Genomic DNA, 23,534 nt, shown 5'->3' on the forward strand with positions numbered 1-23,534 from the left:
CATACTTTCCTGGCTCTGTGCATAGTGCATACTCATTACTCACCTGTACTGTAATTGTACCTTTGTGCACATGGTCTTACTGAATATTTATTACCTTACCTGTTGTTGGCTTTAGTGACCACTAGGTGAGAAAACGTACAAAGTACACATTTACAAACTATGACATTATAAAGCATCATGGTGACTTCTTCCAATTGTTAGAAGTGAGGCTGAAACTTTCATAAAAGATCTATAGGCAGCATGTTAGTACATTCAAATACATCCAGCCTGTCGGAAACGTTGCCTAATAGTTTCTTTATTGAGCAGATTGCAGACAGTGTTCCGGTGTCCTTGATTCCTTCAACTAAAGTATGCATGTCTACTAGGACTCCTCCAACTCAACTGTCAAAAAGATTTTATTAAAATGTGCAAGGATATTTTTGATAACAAAAGATGAGTAAGGCAAACCAGTAGAATGTGATATTATGCAATATGAATATTTGGAGGCTTGTCAGGCAGCAGTGTTGGTAACAGCTTATTTACAGCTTAGTAGCTATTAAAGAGAAACAAAATGTGATTGGAATTGTTGTTGGCAGATACATACTCATGGTTGTGGTGTCAGAAATGCGTTGAGCAATTCCTCAAAAGGTAGCCATAATTTTATCAGAACTTAATGAAGTACTGATGACAACAGAAGTATATCCTTGGTTGCCACCTAAAAAGTGCTCACATTCCTTTTGCATTGATTGATTGATTGAAGTATTTATTAACAGTTTGCAGAATTACAGTACATTTCAAGCACAAACTCAATACAAAGACTGTTAACTGTGAGTGGACGACCCAATTAAGCATTACACTTGTTTACAAGAGGGTCCACCTTGTTCAATTCATCAAAACATTTAGAGACTTACAAATAGACACTTCTATATAGGCAAAGAACAGAACAGGAATTCATCATAAAGGAGGTAAAAAGGGAAAAGAAACATATACAGTGAGGGGAAAAAGGGGTGGGGGGGATTCAGATTTTACGGGGGCCAGTTTCGAATTGCAGCCGTCCGTAGGTGCCCTTACAGTCCCATGACATTGATGCACCTGTACACCTGCACCTAGAAGTCGCCAATGGGCAGAAAGTACCAGTGACAACGCATGCAGGCATTGTTGAGCAAAAAGTAAAATTGCCCACACCACATTGTTGACACCCCACCCCCATATGGATTTTCAAGTCGGTTCACAAAGGGATAAATGGGGATGAGACTGCAGAATGTAGCTGGAAACAGAGTTGGCCTGTGTAGAATCTGTGCACAATAGAGCTTTGGCATTCCCATGGTTGCCTATAGATACAAGCAGTATTTGCATGGGGGCTTTTGTCTGTATCCAGACAGCCTATCGTGATTCAGCCGGGCACGAACAGCCCCACCCCCGCTTTCTAGTATGTATGTATACACACACACACAGTGTGTCTCCTGTGTCCAATGTCAGCCCCGAAACATGGCCTTACTTAAACCAGGCCAGTAATGTGTTAAGTTGTATTTTCTGCACTGTAAATGTGCATGGGTGTCGTACACCAACCATCTCGTAGTGTTTATTACACTACTATGGTGCTTTCATATCGGCCTCGCCAAGCACAGATACATGTGACCTGTCCAGAAAGACCACCCTTGCATAAGTGTGGAAGAGTTTTTTTGTTGTTTTGGTGACTCACGTGTGAGTATGTCCGCACAACAAGAGTCGTGTGCCGAAAACGTCTATCGGCAATTGTGATACAACAAACTATGTTGCCAAACAGCACTGTTATATTTTGTATTAATGATGTAAATGTTCATGTGTACACAATCTCTTTAGTGTGCATCCTTTTTTTTGGGCACGAACAGCCCCACCCCCGCTTTCTAGTATGTATACACACACAGTGTGTCTCCTGTGTCCAATGTCAGCCCCGAAACATGGCCTTACTTAAACCAGGCCAGTAATGTGTTAAGTTGTATTTTCTGCACTGTAAATGTGCATGGGTGTCGTACACCAACAATCTCTGATCCACACGCACACAACGCGTCACGTTGTGAGCTTGTAGATTCTGATTTGGCTATTGTTGGTTCACAATGCAATGCTGACTGGCATGCAACTAAATAAATCATGCTTTATGTAATAGATGATGGTGCTGTGCATCTTGCCTTTGGCTTTCTTGCAAGCATTACTCGCGCTCACGTGGGCTTCATCTTGGCTAAAAATCTAAAAATAGATTAAAATACATTTTCAGTGTGTGTGACTGTGCCATTTGTTCCATTAAATAATCAAAATTGCAATCATGCCATCCTTTGTTCTTTAACAACATCAGTTTAACACACTTACCAATGTCCGATCAGCGATCATAGAACAGAGCACAATTAAGCTACATCACATTCTATGTTACTCTAAATTTTCATGTCATTTATTTTGTTATACAGCCATGCATTTTTAAAACAATAATCATAGGGCGTCAAATTGCAGTCTTGTGTGACGTAACTTCTCCTTTGACGGCCTTGTGCTGCATAAAAATAATGAAGAAAGGTTACCTACATGTAAGTTTGTAACAGTATCTTGCTGTGGCAGGTGTGTGTGTGGATTCTAATGTTTTAGTCGTCAGACCAACAAAAGTCAGCTTAGTGTTCTCTAAACCAACATAGTGTCAGGTTGTAAGGATAGGTTATCCAATCTATCAGTAAAGGACATTTCTATAATGTTTTACAAAGGAAGTATGGTAACCTGTCACACACTACATTTGTTCCTCAATTACACAATTACAATGCAATAAATTGAAGTCTTGTGACCAACAAATCTTCCAAGTGGTTCGTTTAATTGATCCAGTGGTCATTTGTCTTCTCAGTCAGTGGAGAATGTGATCACTTTGTCCCGCCTGTGAAATGCCGGTGAGAAAAGCTTGTGTTCTAATGAGCCGGTCACGAATTTTAATTGTCTTTGTTTGGCTGTTGTCAATTATTCGCTTGGGGCGAAAGGTGATTGTTCTCCCCTGTTGTTGTAGATTAGTGAGACATTGAGAGATTGCTCGTGTGCGATCTGTTATATGGTTTACAAGACACACAAGATCGCATAGGAGAAGGTCTATAGTCTAGACTGAGGAAACCTGTCACAGCCTAATTAATCTTTCTGCCCATCTGCACCTACATCGTATTCTGTACTGCACCTACAGTTTGTAGGTGCAGTACAGAATACAAATCCGGTCCGACAAGCTCTCGTGGAATAGGTGTACCTGTGTGTATTGTATATTCCAGTGTTAGTTTGTGTACCTGTATGTAAAGGGAGGGAGTGTGTATTCTACTTGCAAAATCTACCTGCTCCACTTGCCCTGAGGGCTGAAGCCACGCCTGCTTCCCTCCCCTATTTCACTGAACAGTATTCTGCACTATGCTTATTTATGCAGGAAGTGAAAGAGAAATTCTGGCTTTGGAAAAGGGAAAAAAAAATTGATCTCTGGGTCTGGATTCTTTCAAGCATGTGCGTGTACAACGGAATGACACGATAGGCTGCCTTAGGCCAGAAACGTGAGAGTAGGGGAAGAGAGTGAGAGTGGAGTGGTTAAAATAAGGACATTTTGATGTTTAAACGAACAGACAGCAAGCTAGAATGAGTAAGCACAGTATTAGGGCAAAGAGAGCAGGAGTTTGGACAGCCGCGGTGAGTGGACTAGACTGACAGAAGAGGTAGGAGTTGGAAAGCTTGGATCAGACCACAATCATTTCCCACTTGGTCGACTGCCGCTTGGAGTAAGCAATTAAGGGGGGGCCTCTGGGAGGTTTCCCTGTGGGTCACGGTTGCCACGGCGGCACACCATTGTTAATGAACCTTCAGAGGGACAGATAGAGCGAATCAGGGAAGAGAGAAACACAGCGAGAGAGTGAACTGGAGCACACATGCCGGTGTGAGCTCTGCTGAGAGGCATGGTACGGCTGTGCTCTGCTCGCATACTGTAGCACAAGGTCAGAAACCACACTGGGAAACAGTCCGAGATCATCGGAGAGGACAAGAATGGAAAACATGCATGACTTTTGGTTTATTTACCTCCATGGATAATGTGTCGGATTCCCCTCACAGCCACAGATCCTGGATCTGATATCCACTCTCTGGTGAAGATGACTTTTCTCTGGAAGTGCACTGGCTACTCTGTCACAGAACTACTCGGTGTCACTCGATGACTCCCCTCTTAATATTTACCTGGCACCTGTTCCACCTCCGAGGTGCAACATGTGATTTGAGATGACGTGAACTTCGCCGGCTCCAAATGGTGTTTACTCTAGCTGTGTGCATGACGGCCACGTAGAAACTGTTGCTTGGCACTACCTGCGCCGGCACTCGTCTCTTTAGTCCCCGCGGGATGTTTTTCTTGTTGTTATTTTGCATTATGATGGCCGGATCACCTCAGCTGGAGACACATTGCCAGATGGAAGCCCCTGTTTGATCAGTCACGAGAAGGAGCTTTGGCGTACAAGGAACCAACCCGATACACTGCTGCCGCTGACATGGATTCATACCGTTCTTACTGGAATTCTAACAGCTTATGGGTGGAAGGGGAGGACCAGGACGTGTACGAGGTGGAATCCCGCGTCCCCCTCCCACGGCCCTTCCCCCTCCCCACCACCTTGAATGAGAGGAACTCTGTGGTGGTGCAGACTCAAATCTCGCACATCAACCACAGCACCAATGGTCACCTTCTTAAGGTGGTCTCCAAAATTTCACTCCCTACCCCGCCGTATACAGTAAGTTGACATGTACGCAGGCGGTAATTCAGTGGATTGGATGAAGCGTGGACAGTGTAAAGTGCTCCTCGACCCCCACCCCCATTACATTGATTTGTTGTCTCGAATTGCATCCTAGCCTGTAGCCTTGTAAACAGTAAAACACATGCAGCAGCTGATGTGTCATTGATGTCTGAAACTGCTATTGACCCGCACATTAGCTTCTTTTTCATTTGTACACAGAAATCAATTTGAGAAAGTCTAGTGACATACAGTACATGTATCTACTGTAACATAATAATCAACACAACTTATATATTTAAGTTGTCATCTCCTTCCCTATACTTTAAAATGTAATTCTGTTTTACTAGTTTAGAAGTTAAAGGACTATGGGGATATTGTGTGGCATGGTTATATTACCACTTCCTCATTGTCCTTCGGTTGCACTGTGACCTTTGCTCTGGGAGATTGGGAAATCTTCCCCCCCTGAGTGCCAATGAGCTCTTGAGAGGTTTATTACACTACTATGGTGCTTTCATATCGGCCTCGCCAAGCACAGATACATGTGACCTGTCCAGAAAGACCACCCTTGCATAAGTGTGGAAGAGATACAACAAACTATGTTGCCAAACAGCACTGTTATATTTTGTATTAATGATGTATTGTAAATGTTCATGTGTACACAATCTCTTTAGTGTGCATCCTTTTTTTCATGATGCTCTAAAATGTAAAAAATGTAAACAAAGTTTAAATGGCATCAGTGCTGTACTCATCATAGGTTTACGATAGTCTGAGTTTGGTAAGCTTGACATTTTTTCCCAAAGTTCTACAAAATGAGTGAAGTGCACCTGTTATCCTCCATCCTCCATTCTGTCAATTGTCTGACAACTGTGACGTTTGTCACATTAAAGGTCATAGCAATTTCACATGGCAAAGACAAACAAGATAGCATAAATCGTACTTCAGGTTCAGAGTTTGTACTTCAAGCAGTATAGTCAACAGTTCATCTCCTAACCCGTCTCTCGACGGACCTTTTTGAACGATGATATTGCCACTGTACTTTTACCTTCATAAATATTATTTCAGGAGTCATCATAATGTAAGTCATAATGGTCCAGACTCGACAGTGTCTCTATCCTACTCCTCGTTCGGTGCTTGTGAGTCTCTCACCATCTCCCGTTGTCTCTCGTCCTCAGCTGGAGCATGCCCGGGTGACCCAGACGGAGCTGATGCGGGAGTCCTTCCGTCACAACCAGGAGATGGGCGAGCTCCTGCAGCGTCAGGAGGAGCTGCAGGAGAGGCTGGCCGAGGAGGCCAGGGCCCGTGAGCAGCTGGCTCTGGAACTCCACAAGGCCGAGGGTGAGTGAGGATCTGTCTTTTCTACATGATTTAGTTAGTTATATTGCAGCCAAAAACTGTGCGTGCGTGGATGCTGTTGATCAGGATTTTGGGGTTACAGTGGAATGACATTTGAACCACAAGTTGATTTGTTGGACAGTATTGACAAAATCAGAGTACTTTTTTTAAAGGCTGTCTGATATATTATTTGTTAAATAATAGCAAAAGCTTTTGCAGTTTGAGAATTTCAGTATTTTGTATCGTCAGTGACAGTATTCTGATTTTGTTTTTGATTTGTTTTCTGATGAGCATATGGCCGTGATTAGCGTAAAACAGAAGGCATGACATCAAAAGGAGGCCATGGAAGGTGTGTGTGTGTGTGTGTGTGTGTGTGTGTGTGTGTGTGTGTGTGTGTGTGTGTGTGTGTGTGTGTGTGTGTGTGTGTGTGTGTGTGTGTGTGTGTGTGTGTGTGTGTGTGTGTGTGTGTGTGTGTGTGTGTGTGTGTGTGTGTGTGTGTGTGTGTGTGTGTGTGTGTGTGTGTGTGGTGAGTGAGGTGGATCAGCTGTGTCTTTACATAATGAGAGAGAGAGAGAGGCAATCTGTCTAATCTCAGTAAAGAACACTAGCATGATAGCATCCCTATTCTGGGCATGTCATATTAGACTAACATTTAGCAAAAATAGCAGCTAGCAGTCATGAGCTTGTACATCAGTCATTTTCAGTGAAGAGTGTTGGTGTAGTAGGGATCCGCACGTAATTCCGACGCATTAGTCCGACGCATTAGTCCGACATGCGGGAACCGCTCGAACATGCGCTGCTCCTGTGCTTGCGGTTAGGTTAGGGTTTGAGGTAGGTTGTCGTTTGTCAGACCAATGACTAGTCTGAACTAAGTACTGCACCAGGTGTAGTAAGAGGAAAAGGAGTGGGCCAAGTACGGACCCCTGTGGGACCCCAGGAAATGAAGTATGTACGATGAGTTGTTAAAGATAAGTTCAATTCAGTAAATTTTTAATTCAACTGCCAAATCACAAGTGCTCAACATTAAACATTTTTGAACATTTTTCTACTCAAAGTAAATATTATGGCAATGCTGCTATTTGTATCCCATTTGTCTTTATTCTTGTGTACTATAATATACAAAAAGGTTTTGGTAGTTATCTTTCCTTAATAAATGAATTTACAAGGGTATAACAATTTACCGTATATCATTAAAGGGGCATTCCACTCATTTTCAACATTTTACTATGTCATTAATATACCTTAGAGCTGTTGTGTGGAAATAATAAAAAAGTCCCCCCCATTCTGTGTTTCCTAGAATTAGAGGTCTGAAAAAAATCATTAACATGGTGAAACACATCTTGATGATGTCATCAAGATGTGTTTCACCATGTTAATGATTTTTTTCATACTTACAGTTCTAGGAAACACAGAATGGGGGGACCTTTTTATTATTTCCACACAACAGCTCTAAGGTATATTAATGACATAGTAAAATGTTGAAAATGGGTGGTTTTCCCCTTTAAGGAGGAGAATTGTGCAGTTGAAATGTACAGTATAAGAAGGTGTATATTCTAAAACAAGGCCATTGTGAAGCACCAAAGCACATTTTTAGAGCCCTTCTTGTCCTTGTTGGGGTCAGTTAGTTTAATTTCCCAACCTTATCAGAGGAAGCTGGTCCAGGAATAGCTGACGAGTACAACCTCATCATGCGTCAAGTCAAGGAGAGGATAAAACATCTGCACAATGTTTTTAAGCTCCACAAAAGGCAGGCAAATATCATATTTAATATATCAATATCATATATTTGCCCTGAACAACCTCATGCACATCAAACCCAGCCCAATAGGTTTAACTCACCACAGAATAGTGTTGTGTTTACCATATGTTGTAAATGCATACAGGATTGTTTGTCTGCAGTAGCATCCTGGTATGATGTAATGTAAGTGTCTGTATCCTGATAGCGGGTGGTGGAGCATAACAAATATTAAAGAAGGTTAATCCACTGTCAACTACTGTTTGTGTTCAGTCATCCACCAAGCTGTGAGATACAGTAGCACGACAAGGTGTTTTAAATAACCACCTGGACATTTCATATCATGCAAAGCATGATGATAATTATAAAACTGTACAAATGTGAATGTTGCATTATATCTTGACAGTGATATGATCAGCATGTATAACAGTTGCTTCATTCAGTTTAGCTTTCTACATAGTATGCTGACTGCTATTATACTCATTTTTTTCAGTGCAGGTTCCTGCCTGTCGTTAAATTCCCGCTGTATTCACAGGCCATGTAGAGCCAACCCTACATACTTTCTCATTCATTTTCAGTGAGTGTTAGAAAAGCCCAAATAGATTTTTTGTTGTTGTTAGCGTTGTCATCTTTCTGTTAAGAGTATTATTGTGGGCAAGCACAAATACTTCCCTTCTTTTTGTCTGGGTGATCCACACTAATGGTATAATAGCTGCGGGTGTGGCCGGAGAAAACTGGTTTTGAGTTAACCCAAGAGACAGAGGAGAAACCTCTTGAATGACTGACAGAAACTATTAGGTGTCAGTGAGGATATTGGACGGGCAGTAGAGTTTGTATTATATAGCCCATGAGGCCTTTGATGTCACTGTGACGTGTGGTGATTTGTAATGTGAGAGAAAACATTACCTGGGTGTTTTTGAAATTGAATACAGTGTATGTTAAAGGTCTTCTGATCACAAATAGAGGATAGTACTAGGGCCTGTGTGAATGTCTGTGTGTCCTAGGTTAAACACAAACCATTGGACTGATCACCGCCAAAATCCTTTGGCACGCTTCCAGTCAGCCAATTAAGTAAATTAATATTTTTCACATACATTTGTAAGATAATAAAACATTTTAAACTTACATTTTATACTGGAATCAATGGAGGTCAGTTTGGGCTAAAACTTTCCACTTAGAATTTACACTGTTATTTGTTTATACACTTTCAGGTGTGTTTGCGTTGGTAAACTGCATGTGTTTTGTGACCTGGAGGCAGCAGTGAGTGGTGCTCATTCTTTTCCCCTTGATGGACAATGTTCTGTTTGCATGTTATCGTTTCTATGAGACGGAGACAACATCTCCCTTGTGGTGTTATCTCATCCCATTGAGGACTGCATTTTCCAGGACCTGACACTGCTATCCTCTCTGTAGCCCCAAGATAGCCTTCTGGGTCAAGACAGAATTAAAGACTACCTCCTATTTTATGGAACATTTTCTAACTTTGATAATGAATGCTGTAGGTGGAGGTATTTCTATTTGATCTGACCATGCCTGAAGACTGCCAGGTGTATGAGGAAAAAGGAACAATATAGTTTACAATTGAGATTGCCGAATTTTTAGATGCAATGCTAATATTTAGTATATTCATAGTACATTAACAGATCACAGACTATCCCCTAACCTAAATGATGGACGGTGTATATCAGAAAGGGCTGCTGTTATTGTTCAGGAAAGTGAATGAAGGAGTTCCAGGATGGGACACTTTATTATGGCTAAATGTATATGCATCCTTACCATCCTATTCCCTACAGAGAAACCGGTTGCTATAAAGTCTGCCTGAGAGCTGATGGAGGTGTTAACATGATATACTGTAGTATTGTGTTACAACCTTAGACCTTCATGGATTTCCTCGTCTAGGGATCTCCTGTCTCTGTGTTCAGTATCACTCTCAGTATTGCAAGATAATGTCTTCAAAAAGCCACATCATTTCTTATGGGTTATTACCTATGTTACATGTGTTCCTGTTCGTTAGGGAGATTTCCTATATGTAAATATTTATGCGAAATACCATTTGAAAAATGATACAATTTGTGAAGAATGCTGATACTGTACATAATGCATGCATGATGAATAATCCTACCGCCCTTGCCAGAAACAAATAGCTAAGAAACCTTTTAATTGGAACTGTGCTACAGTTGTCATCTACTCTATTCACAACAGACTGTGAAACTGACTTCCACATAGCCTTGTTAGATGGGTTAACCCAGCTGTTATTTTGTCCATGTTCAGTTCAGTTGTTACTTGGCTGTGATGATTTATGTGTTTGATGATGCTAATGACGACAATACTTTCTTTAATTGTCATCAATGGCTCACAATCACTGTCACCTTTGTTTTATAGAGCGGGGAAAGGCACAGGAGTAACATTGATTTCCTTTACTAATGACCTTGCAGAGTCCAGATAACCACTTAAGCCCTATTATACGTCATTGTACAACAAATACTGAAAATCTCCGATCTACAGAACAAGCGCACAATGCATCATAAATGAAAAATCGTTAAAATGTGCCTCAAATCTTTCAGAAAATTGTCATGATTTAGAAAACATTTTTTTTTAATTTCGACGTCAGGCCTAAATGGGTTAAAAGTATGACATTTTACCTACCAATGCATGTTGAGGCAAGTTGACACATTTCTCTAAATTGCTAAAAGCCTTTCTTGGGGTGGGCGTAAAGTAATGCACCATAGATTATGTAATTTCAAACGTGGTGTGATTAATGTGATTGTTCCTTGTTGCTCAATTTGTATAACAATTAAGTTGGACCACATTTCAAAACCACAACTTGTTGCTTTTGCTAAATTGCATACAATAAACAAATATGTAGACATTTCCCATTTTCTCCACTCCAGCATTGTAAAATGTATATCCTTCACATCACAAGGCACCCGTTATTTCTATTATCAGGTATTTATAAAGCAGTACTTCATACAGCATATTTTAACTGTGCTTTTGCTGAATCTTTACCTTGAATAATATTTTTCATCATTTTCTACATGAGCTGTTCATCATACATACAGAGTAAATAAATCAATGGCTTTTCTCCAGAGAGCAGTACCTCCTTAGGCAAACTTTGCAGTCTGCCATGGTTCCTGATCTGACTGTCTGACACGGAACTATCTACTCATAACAGAGATTTCAAGCTGCACTCCCTTTTCTTAATCCCTATTTTAAAAAATAGCTGATTTACCAGCTCACAGCAGCTTGTAGAGCTGCTGTTTTCCTTATGTTTGAAAATTCCACCACCATGTCCAAAATGGGGATGCCAGGTTGAACGTCTTTAATAAAGCATAACTTAAAAGCACTAAAGCCCACACTATAGCAACCACCGTGGGTGCAGTCAAGTTGAATGGAAAGCCAAACAGCAGGAATGTGGGGAGTTTTATTTAGGTAATTATTTACCAATCTGTTGCTATGAGAAAGCATTCAAAATGTAAGTGTCTATCAATGATTGAGTTGTCAACACCTCTGTCCCTAGACCCACATATAAGTGTAGGATGAATCTTAACATGTTACTCATGTGCCTCCTCATGGGAAAACACTAATATTAGGTAATAAGTAATGATTACAATCAATTGGTGAGCACGATTTTGTGTGTGTGTGTGTGTGGTGTGTGGTGTGTGGTGTGGTGTGTGTGTGGGGGCCTTTCTGTTGTCTCGTATGTGAATAGTGTGCTAGTACATGCTTGCTGACCTGTGACAGAATGTATAATAATGGCACTGTTTATTGTATAGGAAGCTCAGCTTTGTACACTCTGTCAAGCAAAATGGGTCAGAAATGCCCCTCTTGTTTGTATGTGTGTTTGTTTATTGTTCGTCTGTACATCTGTATGCATGTGTGTGTGTATGGGGGGGGGGGGGGGGGTGGTTGTGTGTGGGTGTCAGAGGTCGTGCCAGGATTGTCAGCCAAAGAATATCTGGGATGATTGTGGGACATTATGGTGAAGAAAATGTCTATTTTCAAAGCACAAACAAGGAATATACCAGTGTATATACTGTAATTTACACTACAGCATAGCGTTACAATTTGAACTGGACACTATTTGAAAATAAAGGACTGACGATCCATCCAGCCTTCTATCTTCAACTGCTTATCCGTAGTCGGGTCGCGGATGCAACAGCTCCACCAGAGAGCTCCCTCTGCAGAGCAACATTAGTAACTTCCTCCTGGGGGATCCCGATGTGTTCCAGGGCCAGTTTAGAGATATAATCCCTAATAATCTGATCCTTGGTCTGCCCCGGGGTCTCCTCCCAGTGGGACGTGCATCGAGGACCTGGCTAGGGAGACGCTTGAGAGGCATCCTAACCAGATGCCCGAACCACCTAAGCTGTCTCTTTTCCAAGCGAAGAAGCAGCGGGTCTATTCCGAGTCACCCGCCAGCCACCCGTCGGAGAAAACTCATTTTGGCCGCTTGTATCTTATCTGTATCTTATCTTATACCTTATTCTTTCGGTCACGAGCCACACTTTATGACCATATGTGAGAGTAGGAACGAAGGACTGATGATATAAATATGTATAACAAATTTACAGTGCACACGTGAATGAATTATATTGGAATTGTGAAAACCCACCAACAAACCATATCCATATGTGCTTTTCCTTTCATTTGTGATTGTGCTTCACTTGATGAAAGTGAGTAGCCGCTGACTTGAAGTTTAATGTCTCGTACGTATTTGTGCATCTTGCGATGTGCATGAGTCTCATAAGCTTCTCCTCCTTCAGGATGAGTGTGGTTTTGAAGCAAGAATCCCCACTCTGCTGCTGACACAATCCTTATCCCACACAGGAGACCTCTGGCCCTAGTGTGTAGTCTCTCCAACCAGACTTAACCCACTAAGATCTGAGGACCCGATTCTAAAATGACAGTTTTCTGAAAAACGTATGTTTCTATGTCTGTGGCCACACAATTATGTTTTTGGCCGTGGATCCTCATATAAAAATATTGTGTTCAAGGGACCCTCAGTAGCAAAGATTTTAGTTAAAAATGTAAAAAGAAAAGTTTTTTTTTTTAAATGGCTGATCTACAAGCTCATGACGTGCTATGAGCTTGTATATCTGCTATTTTTGAATAGCCAGAGTATAAAATAATGGTTAAAATCTAATCAGACATTTTCCCGGTCTTCATGGGTGAAGCAGTCTGTGCAATGGAAGCATTTTAGACGATACAGGTGTAAAGAAAATGCCCCCCCCCCCCCCCCATCTAATCAAATTAGTACAGGTACAAAATATATTTTAAATATATTTTAAAATGTATTTTTCGTAAACAGAAATGACAGATGGTAGGATGCTTCCGTTATCGGCATTCAGGAGGCATAGTTACAGACTCTATGTAGCATTCAGAAATTGTCTCCCTGGTGTGTGTCTTGTCCTTGTATAGCAACCTTGGGTTTTGTTTCCTGTGGTTTCAGTTGTTATCCATTTGTGATAGTCTTGTAATTCTGCATTCGTTTGAGTGTCTGCGTAGGAATGCATTCTTCAGAGCATGTTGAATAAACCCATGTTTGTTGGAGAAGTAAAATGTGAGCACATGCTTATATGTCGGAAGTAAGCATAGAGTCTGAAAATACAACACAGTATTTTCAAGTGATATTTGTTTTATCTTATTATAATGCATAACTATATAGTTTCACCTCCCTTTAACTGTGCTCCCACCTCTCTCTCTTTCTCTCCATCTTCAGGTGTTATTGATGGTTACACAGGTGAGCGGGCTGCGCTGGAGGAACGGGTGCGCCTGAAAGAAGAGCTACAACTCAGCCTCGAGCAAGAGTTGCAGGTAAGATACCCGAGTTCCACAGATGCACAAAGAATCAATTACCTCGTTCAGAAGGTATTAGGACATTTTGAATATAAAATGTGTTTGTAATCCCATAAACTGTTGAAGTTTTGTTTGCTGGTTACTGGGATTTTTCTTGGAACTTGGTCATTATAGGTGAAAAGTGAAAACATTATTCAATATTTAGTATGTTGGATTACTTATCTCAAGCACTTGCTCTAAGGATTTTACCGTCCCAAAGCTTTATAATGGTTTCATTTGTTCACTCTGAGTTACAGGCCAGTAAGGGTCCACCTGGACCCCTGCTGGGCCCCCGGGCCAGACGTTGAGATACGGTGCTTTAAACAACGCTCTATATTGACTGCATTTCCATCAGACCAACACCAAAGCATGTAAACTGTTGTCTAACCCAGGTGACAAGCAGCCGGCTGCATGAACTGGAACAGGAGAGGCTTCAGATTCAGGAGGAGAGGGAGCTGTTGTCACGGCAACAAGACGCCATGAGGGAGCACGCTGGGCCTCGGGAGCTTCGTATGTATCCCAGAATTCCTTTAGAAACAATGACCACAACATGCAATCCAGAGGTTTTCTTTTGTTTGTGGTAAACTGTCCTCATCATTCCAAAACATAAATGACCCGCTCTCCCCACTACACACTAAAATCCACAGATTTATTTGCAACTCTGAGAGTATGCAAAGGTAACCAAATACGATTTTACTGTGTGAATTCTTGGGACATTACTCCACCAACATGGAGTGTTTGTATTGGCTCCTCCTGAGGTTAAAAACAAGCAGCTAGTTTATAAGACGAGTAAGAATAAACTGGAGAGGAAGATAACGTTGCAGAGCTCCATTAATGTTCTGCAGTCATTTAACAGATACTGCTGTTTCCCGGTGGTGAATAATTGATGGTCATTGATTGAGAGACTGACGGTAGTAATTCTCCCGCAACACGTTGTTGTCTCGTAACTGTCTAATAATTGCTCATGGACTGACAGGACCAAACACCCTGATGAGGGTGTTAGTGGTCCTCTGTAACATGATATTCATAGTTGGAAACATGTTGCACAAAATGCAATGTGCCAAAGGCAGTACCGTACATTTGCAGCATTTTTCTTTTGTTTTATTGTTTACATTGTACAAGAGGTCTAAAATGTGGGACTGTGATGCAAAAATCTCTTAGGTTTCCCTATAAGAAGCTCTTCTGTAACCATTGAAACAATGAAATGGAAACTCTTTGGCTCAGTTTGTCAAGAAATATCACTGCTATGTTACTGCCATGATCCATAAATTAATTGACTGGCATCCAATATGTTCTGTGGAACCATAACATGACATCCCTTGTATTATGAAAAGGTAATCTGTACTAGAAACGTTACGAATCTCTTGTGAAATGGTAGGTAAGTACTGTACATTATATCTAGGGTGACGTGGGTACTACACTCCTTAGAGGGGATGTTTTAGGAACTCTCACCATTTTCTTTCACAGCGTTTGGCTTCTCCATCTTTTGGCAACACACAACCTTTAGCCTACTACCATGGACAGAGGCAGCCCTCTCATCCCATTTGTTCCTTTCTATCTGTCCATCTTTCTTAACCCTGATTTATTACTTTGTTGTACGATGGTGCCCTGTACGGAAAATAGCCGATCTTCAAGCCTGTAGAAGATCTGTGAGCTTGTAGATCTGCTGTTTTCGGCACGGGACACCATCGTGTGGCGGGAGTATTTTAGGAATTAGATTCTGCCTGTTCACCACCAAAACAAGAGCATGCTAAATTCCTGTGCTTTCTTATCCTCCTGTAGGCCTAGTTGACGCTGCAGTGGTTGCAGCACCTGAAGCAGGTGTGTCCACATTGAGCATGGCTCAGTCATCTATATGTATTGGTCGTCTACTCCAGTGGCAGTCTAACCCCGCCCCCTTTTCAGTCCAGCAACTCACAAAATAAGGCTTGGAGCTTGCTTGCTATGGGCTCACAAAAACTCACCCAAAAAGTTAACTTGCTTCTGCTTTTTGTTTCAACTCACTTTTCTCTATGTTCTGGCTCTTCACGGTAATTGTTGGTGTCTTTGGATCAATGTTAGCAGCACCCTTTTTTCTTTAGCATGGATACATGAAGTAAACATAGGTGTTATATAAGATTATCATTATCTCCTAATTGTCAATCATCTTTTCTCCAAATTGAGAAACGTTTGTTGGATTGCTACAGATAAGCTATGTACATAAATATTGATTTAACCACTTGAACACTAGCATTTATCCCTATTCAGGGATGAACATTCATCAAAAAATAGCAGATCTACAAGCTCACAACATGTGAGTTTGCTGAACGGCTATTTTTGGCCAAGAGATTTGGTATAGAGGGAAATGCTATGGTCAACTAATTACATAGTGTCTAAGTGGTTCATACCATTCCTTATACTAAGATGATTGGCCAATCAGGATTTCCCTCTCCCTTGCCTGTACGTGCAGACGGGGCATGGTACTGCAATGTCTGGACTGTCTACACCCTTGTTATGCCATTGCACTTTCTTGTCTTTTTAAATTTGCACTAATCTAATGGGGTTTCATCACGGGTGAGAAGGTGTTGGTTGGTTCATCGGTGGCAGAAGATGGGCAACGGTTTTGGGGATGTTACTGTATGTTGGAAAGATGACTGAGAGTCTGAGGTTACACATTTGGGCAAATCGATACTTGTATAATTAATTAACAATTCTAGAGAATTCTAGAGAAAATGTATGTTAAGTCATAACAGTACTGCTGTAGTAGTACACACTGGAGTTGATCAAATCAATCCATGTGAAGGTTACATGTACATGGACCTCAAACTCTTCAGTGACTCCATCTCTTCATCCTACCTAACAATGAAATCAGCACAAACCTTACTCGTAGTGAAATAAAACCGTCCGCCAGTAAAGTGATACCCGTGTTCTGTGCCATGCGTTCTTCAACTCGCGCCTGCAGACCTTCTGGAAGAGACGGAGAAGCTGATGAAAGAGAAGGTGGACGTCCAGCGGCAGGCGGAGAAGGAGAACTCTGACCTCCTGAAGCATGTGAAGCTCCTGGAAGCAGAGCTGGAGGAGCAGGTGAACAGGGTGATAGAGCTGGAGCAGGCCCAGAAGACGGAGGCTGGTGACCTCCAACAGCAGATCCAGGCTCTGGAGAAACAGTTGGACAAGAACAGGAGGTTCCTGGATGTAAGTGACACACTGACAACACTTGCCGCAAGCAGTCATTTTCAACTCCTTGTACCACATAAATAACAGCCAAGTACAGTTACAAGTAGAAGACACTTTACTGAACCAGAATTATGTATTTTTTTTTCACTTTAGTGAACAGTATCAAATATTTCGTAGCACTCTCCAAATAAAATACCTTATTATTATTATTATTATTATTATTAATTATTACCTTTATTATTTTAATTCGAAATATTTAAAATTAAAATGAAACTACTATGTCTTCATGTGAATATCCAGGAACAAGCGGTGGACCGTGAGCATGAGAGGGACGTCTTCCAACAGGAGATCCACAAGCTGGAGCAGCAGCTTAAGAACCCTCACAAGCTGCAGTCCGCCTCGGAGCAAAGAAACCGAGAGGTAACGACAATACAAAGCATTGTTCTCATCCCAGAGGACCAGCTAGGCCGGAATGGAGATGCTCCGTTTGTCAATGCAGTGTCATGGTTATGTACAGAGCCTTCCCTGGTACTGGTACAATAGACCCTATCCAATTACATGTGTTTACCAGAAAATCATACCAAACTAGTCGAGCAGGAAGTGCTGTAAAAAAAACAACAACAAAGAATTGGATTCATGCTAACATCTGATCTTTTTTTTTTTTTTTATCATACTGGGTGTTATCTTTGGACAAATCTATGACCTATTTCGATGGAATTCTTTGCTGAGGTCAAAGCGAGCACTTCAATAAAATAGTTTTATGCTAAAAAGTGCTCCAAGTACTCAAAGTTAGAGCATTGAGTACTCAAAGTCGCTTTGAGTACTTAGAAAAGCACTATATAAATTCTAGTAATTTTATTATTACCAGTGAGAAGCCTGATTGCGAGGTCGCGTGCACGCATCCGCCTGGATAACAGCAGACTGCTGGGCGAGCGCTGGCGCTTTGGAATGGGGTGTAAGATCTTAATTTTCAAGCCTGTTGAGAACTAAGGGTTTGTAGAGTTGCTGGCCGGCTCCATATATGCAGACCTAGGTGATGATCCAGTCTTCTCCATGTATGGCTATCCAGGGTTTGATTATGTCAATTTGGTGATCTTCATATATTGAGACGACCATATATGGTGGTGTGATGTCACGAGGCGTGACCATATATGGAGGCGTGACATTGGTTGCTATTATTATTATTAGAAGTTGTGGTTGGGTAAGTAGTTGTGGTTTATATTATCTAAAATAATGTGTTGATGTAGTCTACCCTGTTGATATACTGTACATGTACTGTATCTTGCATAATTATTAGTTGTTCTTTATTAACAAACTGAAGCATTTTGTGTGCTATACTGTATTCCCCACACTGCGTTCCTCGATTGGAGGCGAACAGTGAACACTCGCAACTATTGACAGTTGATTAGGTGAATAGTTATGAATAACATAATTTACATAGATTGGTACACTTGGCTACCAGAAGAGAGACCGCATTTCCATAGTTTTGACTGACAGACTCTGATGCTCTACTGTAGATGGCTTCAGAAGGAGAGATGAATTGTGTTGCAGTTCATGACACAATTGTTGGCTACATTTAAGATATATTCTTTGATGGAACATTGTGACTGTAGTAGAGCAGGTCATAGAGTAATGGAAAATGTCTAAGCTGTCTGTCTTCAAGGCCTTCCTTAACCCATTTTGACCTGAGATCAGATTCTAAAAATGTCTTCTACATCCTGACAGTTTTCTGAAAAAGCTATGTTTCTATGTCAGTCGTTCTTCGATTTTTCAAAAATAGCAGACCTACAAACTCATAGCGCGCCACTCGGTGGCGCGCTATGAGCTTGTAGATCTGCTATTTTTCAATAGCTAAAGCATAACATAATGCTAACACTAGGGCATTAAGCAACTAGTTGACTAGTTTACTAGTCGACTAGTAAATCCACTAGTCGACCTTGTTGGTACTAGTTGACTAGTTGATAAGGAAACTTTTTTTTTTTTTTTTCCCCCGATTTTGTAGGCCTCAAGATCAGGTAGATTATAGTCACCATGTACACAGTTTTTCAATGTACAAATATTTATTTAAAAAAATAATAATAATAATTAATAAATACATTTTATTTTTTACATAATAGGTAGTTAAACAACTAGTCGACTAGTCGACTAGTAAACTAGGCAACTAGTCAACTAGTAAAAATTACTAGAAGTGAATGCCCTAGCTAACACCAAAAGGGGTTCCCGCCCAGAATGGGTTAATGACATTACACAAAGGCAGAGAAATAACTTCCTCACACAAAACACAATTACTGTACAGTATGTCGTCTTTGTCTTCTGCTGTCCCCATTAAGTATTCTTAATAATATTAACATAGAATCTGGTTTCCCTCAGCAGTCTGTCGTGTCTTGTGCTTGGATCTAGTCAATTTCTGATTTTTATTTTCCTACCCTTCTCTCCCACTTGGCTTTTGCAGGTCGATGGAGTAAAATCTAAGGTATAGTTTATAGCTACATGTAGAACTATCCTTGTTCCAGACAACATTAAGTCATTTTTAGAGAACCCACCCACCCCTGTAGCAAATGATTAGTGCCTTGTCTATTTCCTCTGTCCCTTTTACCCGCCTCGTGTTTTCCATCTACGTCTCCAAGATTGAAAGCAGGTTGATTCTCTACTTTAAATCAGCTTGTCAGATGTCATCGACTGTCACCCGACTTTAAAACATAATTTCTCCTCTCAGTTCTCCCATGTTCCTCATATAAAATATCTGTCTTATAGTTGGCCAACATCCACCAAATGTGTACACATTTTGTTGCATTGTTGATTTCTAAATGGATTACTAGTTAATTGTTTGGCTGAGACACTGTACACATACTCATTTCTATTCATACGTTATGTAAATTAAGCTGAAATATTTGGGAAAAACATTAGGGATTAACTGCCACACTGGAAACACTTGTGTAGTGTGATATTTTCCTAGTTGTAAATGTATACTTTTTTTCATGCATTTTGATACAAACAAAATGTTAACTAAATTAATATAAGTATTACTTTTAAACACAGCAAATATTTCAAAAGCAAAACCTTTTCTCTATGCACGCTCTACCAAAGTGGCAGTCAACAACATTATCATAGCCTTCACAAGACTTAACCAGTTATAGGAACATCCTCCTCTCCTAGACTTCTACACACCCACCACATCATTCATTCATTCATTCATTCATTCATCCATCCATCCATCCATCCATCCATCCATCCATCCACCCTTTCCCCATCCCACAGGTGGATCATTTGACCTGTCAGCAGCCCTCCTGACTAGTAAACTGCACTGTAGTCTTTTCCAGCCTGAATCAAATCTCTCTCCTCCCCGTGCCCCTCATCTGAAAGTCCACCCTGCCTAATCTACCCTCTTTCTCAGGTGGATCAGCTGACCTCACAGCTAGCTGTGCATCTATGTGCTACGCTGTGGCGAATGGTGGTGGTTGAGACGTGCTTCTCACTAAACTCCCCCCTCCTCTCTCTCTCACTCTCTCTCTCTATCTCTTGCTCTCCCACACACATCAACCAGGTGGATCAGCTGAGCTCCCAGCTCAGGGAGAAGGCGGACTGGTGCAGTGAGCTGCTGCTGGGTTCGGAGCAGCTGCGTCGCGAGGTGGGCGAGCGCGACGAGGAGATTGACAAGCTGGAGAGCCGTGTGCGCGAGCTGGAGCAGGCCCTGTTGGCCAGCACCGAGTCTCTGCACAAGGTTAGGAGAATGATGAGCGGGGGAGGGGAGGGGAGGGTAGTTGGGGGTGCAGAGGGTGATGCTATAGATGGCAGCCGGGGAGAGCAAGGGAGGGGGGGGAAACAAAAGGAATGGGGGAACAATAGCAGCGGTGCATGGTAGAGGGAAGTGTGTGTGTGTGTGTGTGTGTGTGGTGTGTTACCTTCGCGAGGGACTGAGGAAGAGAGGAAAGCCCGGGAGATTTATAGCAGCGTCTTACAGTAGCATGCAGATGGGGGGAATAGCGGTGTATTTGGGGCAGGCAGCGGCCTGTTGTTGTTGATGGTGTTTTGCTACGGTTAGCTACTGTCAAGATTGCCCCCCAGTGTTGGTTTATAGGGATGCTGCTGGTGAGTGAAAGAAAACACATGCTCCCGTGTCCCATGCTGCTGGTCTGAAGACAAATTAAATTATACATGCTGCACAATACATTATGTTGTGTGTGTCTGGAGACTCTTATCTTTATGAAAAACAGTTTAGGCACTTAAATTCTATATACGTCGTAGTGCATCAAATAGCCAAAATTGCCGATCTACAAGCTCACGACGCATCACATTGCAATGTTGTGAGTTGTAGATGAGCTATTTTCACCAAATGTTCAGCTATTTTTGGCAGAAAGACTCATACTGGACAAAAACTTGAAGGATGATCCTTAGACACTAAGAAAACATATTTTTATTTTATTCTATCATACTCATAAAGTGCTCTGTGCTCAAAGTGAAAGGTGCAAGAAAGCAGTAGTAAACATTTCGGTCATGTGATCTTCGTCAGTGCTGTATGAATGAATCACAGAGACAGATAGACATTTCAAGTTCTTTATTAATGTCTCGGGGGGGGGGGGGGGGGGGGGGGGGGCAATTTGGTTTACAGCAGATCGTAGAGGTTTGAAACGTAAAAACAGTACAACACAACAGACAACATAGCATGGGCACTTGCAATTGATGAAAAGGATAAGAAAAAAAAGAGTAGCCAACCAAGTACAGTACAAAGTGAAGGATCATAAAGTGACATCATCATAAAGTGCCATCACCATAAAGTGCCAAGAGCAAAGGTACTAAAACATCATCGTCATCATCACTTTTTTTTTTTTACCTTCTTTGGACATAACATTACACATCAACAGGACCTACGTTTATACAGCATTCAAATATATGTCTATGTGCAAATGTGTATTTGTGTTTTTAACCCAGGCTGAGGAGAAGAAGCGACATGAGACTCATTCAACACTGGAAGCTCAGCTACAGACTGAGAGAGAGGCGTTGGAACGGAAGGAGAGAGAGGTACACACTACATAAGTGTGAATAATTATATGAAATAACTTCAATAACTCACACACTCACATCTAGCTTAAAATAGATAAATACAAGTTATATATGCACCTATGTAACCCAGCATGCTTTGCAGTGCATCAAAGCGATCACGTGATCGGCCGTAGCCAATCGGAAGAAGGAAACACGGAAATCACTTTCTGCCGTTTTAATCGTCTGTTTTCTCGGAATATAGCAATTATAGCAATTCAATTTGCGGTGATTGAACACAACGCGGACGGTCTGGGGTAATTTCTGATGCTGTTTGCTGGTTACAATCATACCGCTTCTGAAGAGAATAGGATTAAGACGGAGGGAGTGAGTGTAATGAGACGCACGCAGTGACCAAGTAACGGAAGTAGGCACGACCGGAAACGGAAACTGCAGAAGCTCAGTTGAAAACGCAGAGATAAAGTGAGACGTCAGACTCAGAGTGCAGCAATGGCGGTTCTGCATACGTCACGGTCTAGGACTTTGCGCCCTTTGCGGTGTCGAGACCTGTCCTCTTCCGTCGCCAACTGGCCCCAACTCAATCATAAATATAGATGAGTTGGGGTTGTGTTTGACGTGTGTGACGTGTGTGTGTAAAATGAAGTACATATGCCGTATATACTCTCCTTTGTGCTTCCTCCAGATCGTTAACCTGGAGGAACAGCTGGAGCAGTTCAGGGAGGAGCTGGAGAACAAGAGCGAGGAAGTACAGCAGCTCCACATGCAACTGGAGATCCAGAGGAAGGAGCTGAGCAGCCAGCAGCAATACCTGGACAACAGGGACAGCATGCTCCTGGTGCGTGATTCGAATGTACAACACTGTTGTGCCCGCCTGCCTCTGACTGGCCAAAGCTCGTTGTCGAGGTGGAAAGTGTAAAATCAGTCATTACGACGGCATCAAAGCCCGCAAAAATGCATTTTTGTCGACAAAAAACAACTGTAGATTTAGTCGACTAAAATTGTACGATATTTAGTCGACTAAAACTAGATTAACACTAAAACATTTCAGATGACTAAAATGAAGTTTCATTCCAAAGACTATGACTAAACTAAAATAGAAATTTGCTGCCAAAAACAACACTGGCGAGTTGTCTGGGAAAGTCGTTTTGCCCCGCCCCGCGTGCACCTAATGCTTTTTACTAGTAGGAGGGGGAGCCAATCAGAGGCAGGCGGGGGGGCGGGTCGTTACGCAAGCGTTTAGCCGTTGTGAATTAGGCGCTCCAGGTACATAATGTAGCAGCCAGCAGCCACACCTGGGCAACAGGGACAGCATGCGTCCAGGTACAGTACATAACAGTACTGGAGCAGCCCTGTTGTTGCTGCGTGTTCATCGGTGGTGGAAAAAGTACTTGCATGTTTTACTTCAGTAAAGTAAACATTTTAAAATGGGTCAACTAGACCAGTGGTTCCCAAACTGTGGTGCGTGCACCCCTTGTGGTGCGCGAGCACCTTCTAGGGGGTGCGCGACATGAAAAGACTAATGGTGGTGCTATGGTTTTATTTTAAATATATTAACATATTATGCCAATATAATATATGGCAAGTAATGCAGAATATAGCCTATGCTGCATATATTATGCCATATTCAGGTTCATATATGTGCATATATGTGGATACAAAGGAAATATGTCTCTATATAGCTTATGCAATTTATATTTCCATGTGGGGGGGGTGCATCAGCTAGGTCGGGAGGTAACAGGGGGTGCATG

At 41.7% G+C, this 23,534-nt stretch overlaps 1 protein-coding gene across 5 annotated transcripts in view; it reads left to right on the forward strand.

The window, feature by feature from the left end:
• akap9 (A kinase (PRKA) anchor protein 9) overlaps positions 1 to 23,534 on the forward strand; it is a 92,065-nt gene that overhangs the window by 48,199 nt on the left and 20,332 nt on the right. For all 5 annotated transcript variants that reach the window (XM_079523011.1, XM_079523010.1, XM_079523014.1 and 2 more), the window contains 9 exons: positions 5,903 to 6,065; positions 13,517 to 13,611; positions 14,025 to 14,142; positions 15,415 to 15,453; positions 16,574 to 16,806; positions 17,089 to 17,208; positions 20,333 to 20,509; positions 21,718 to 21,807; positions 22,469 to 22,621. In XM_079523011.1, the coding sequence (XP_079379137.1) occupies positions 5,903 to 6,065; positions 13,517 to 13,611; positions 14,025 to 14,142; positions 15,415 to 15,453; positions 16,574 to 16,806; positions 17,089 to 17,208; positions 20,333 to 20,509; positions 21,718 to 21,807; positions 22,469 to 22,621 (1,188 nt within the window). The remainder of the gene's footprint in view (positions 1 to 5,902; positions 6,066 to 13,516; positions 13,612 to 14,024; positions 14,143 to 15,414; positions 15,454 to 16,573; positions 16,807 to 17,088; positions 17,209 to 20,332; positions 20,510 to 21,717; positions 21,808 to 22,468; positions 22,622 to 23,534) is intronic.

Source organism: Electrona antarctica (genome assembly GCF_951216825.1).
Source record: "Electrona antarctica genome assembly, chromosome: 15".
Classification (NCBI taxonomy): domain Eukaryota; kingdom Metazoa; phylum Chordata; class Actinopteri; order Myctophiformes; family Myctophidae; genus Electrona; species Electrona antarctica.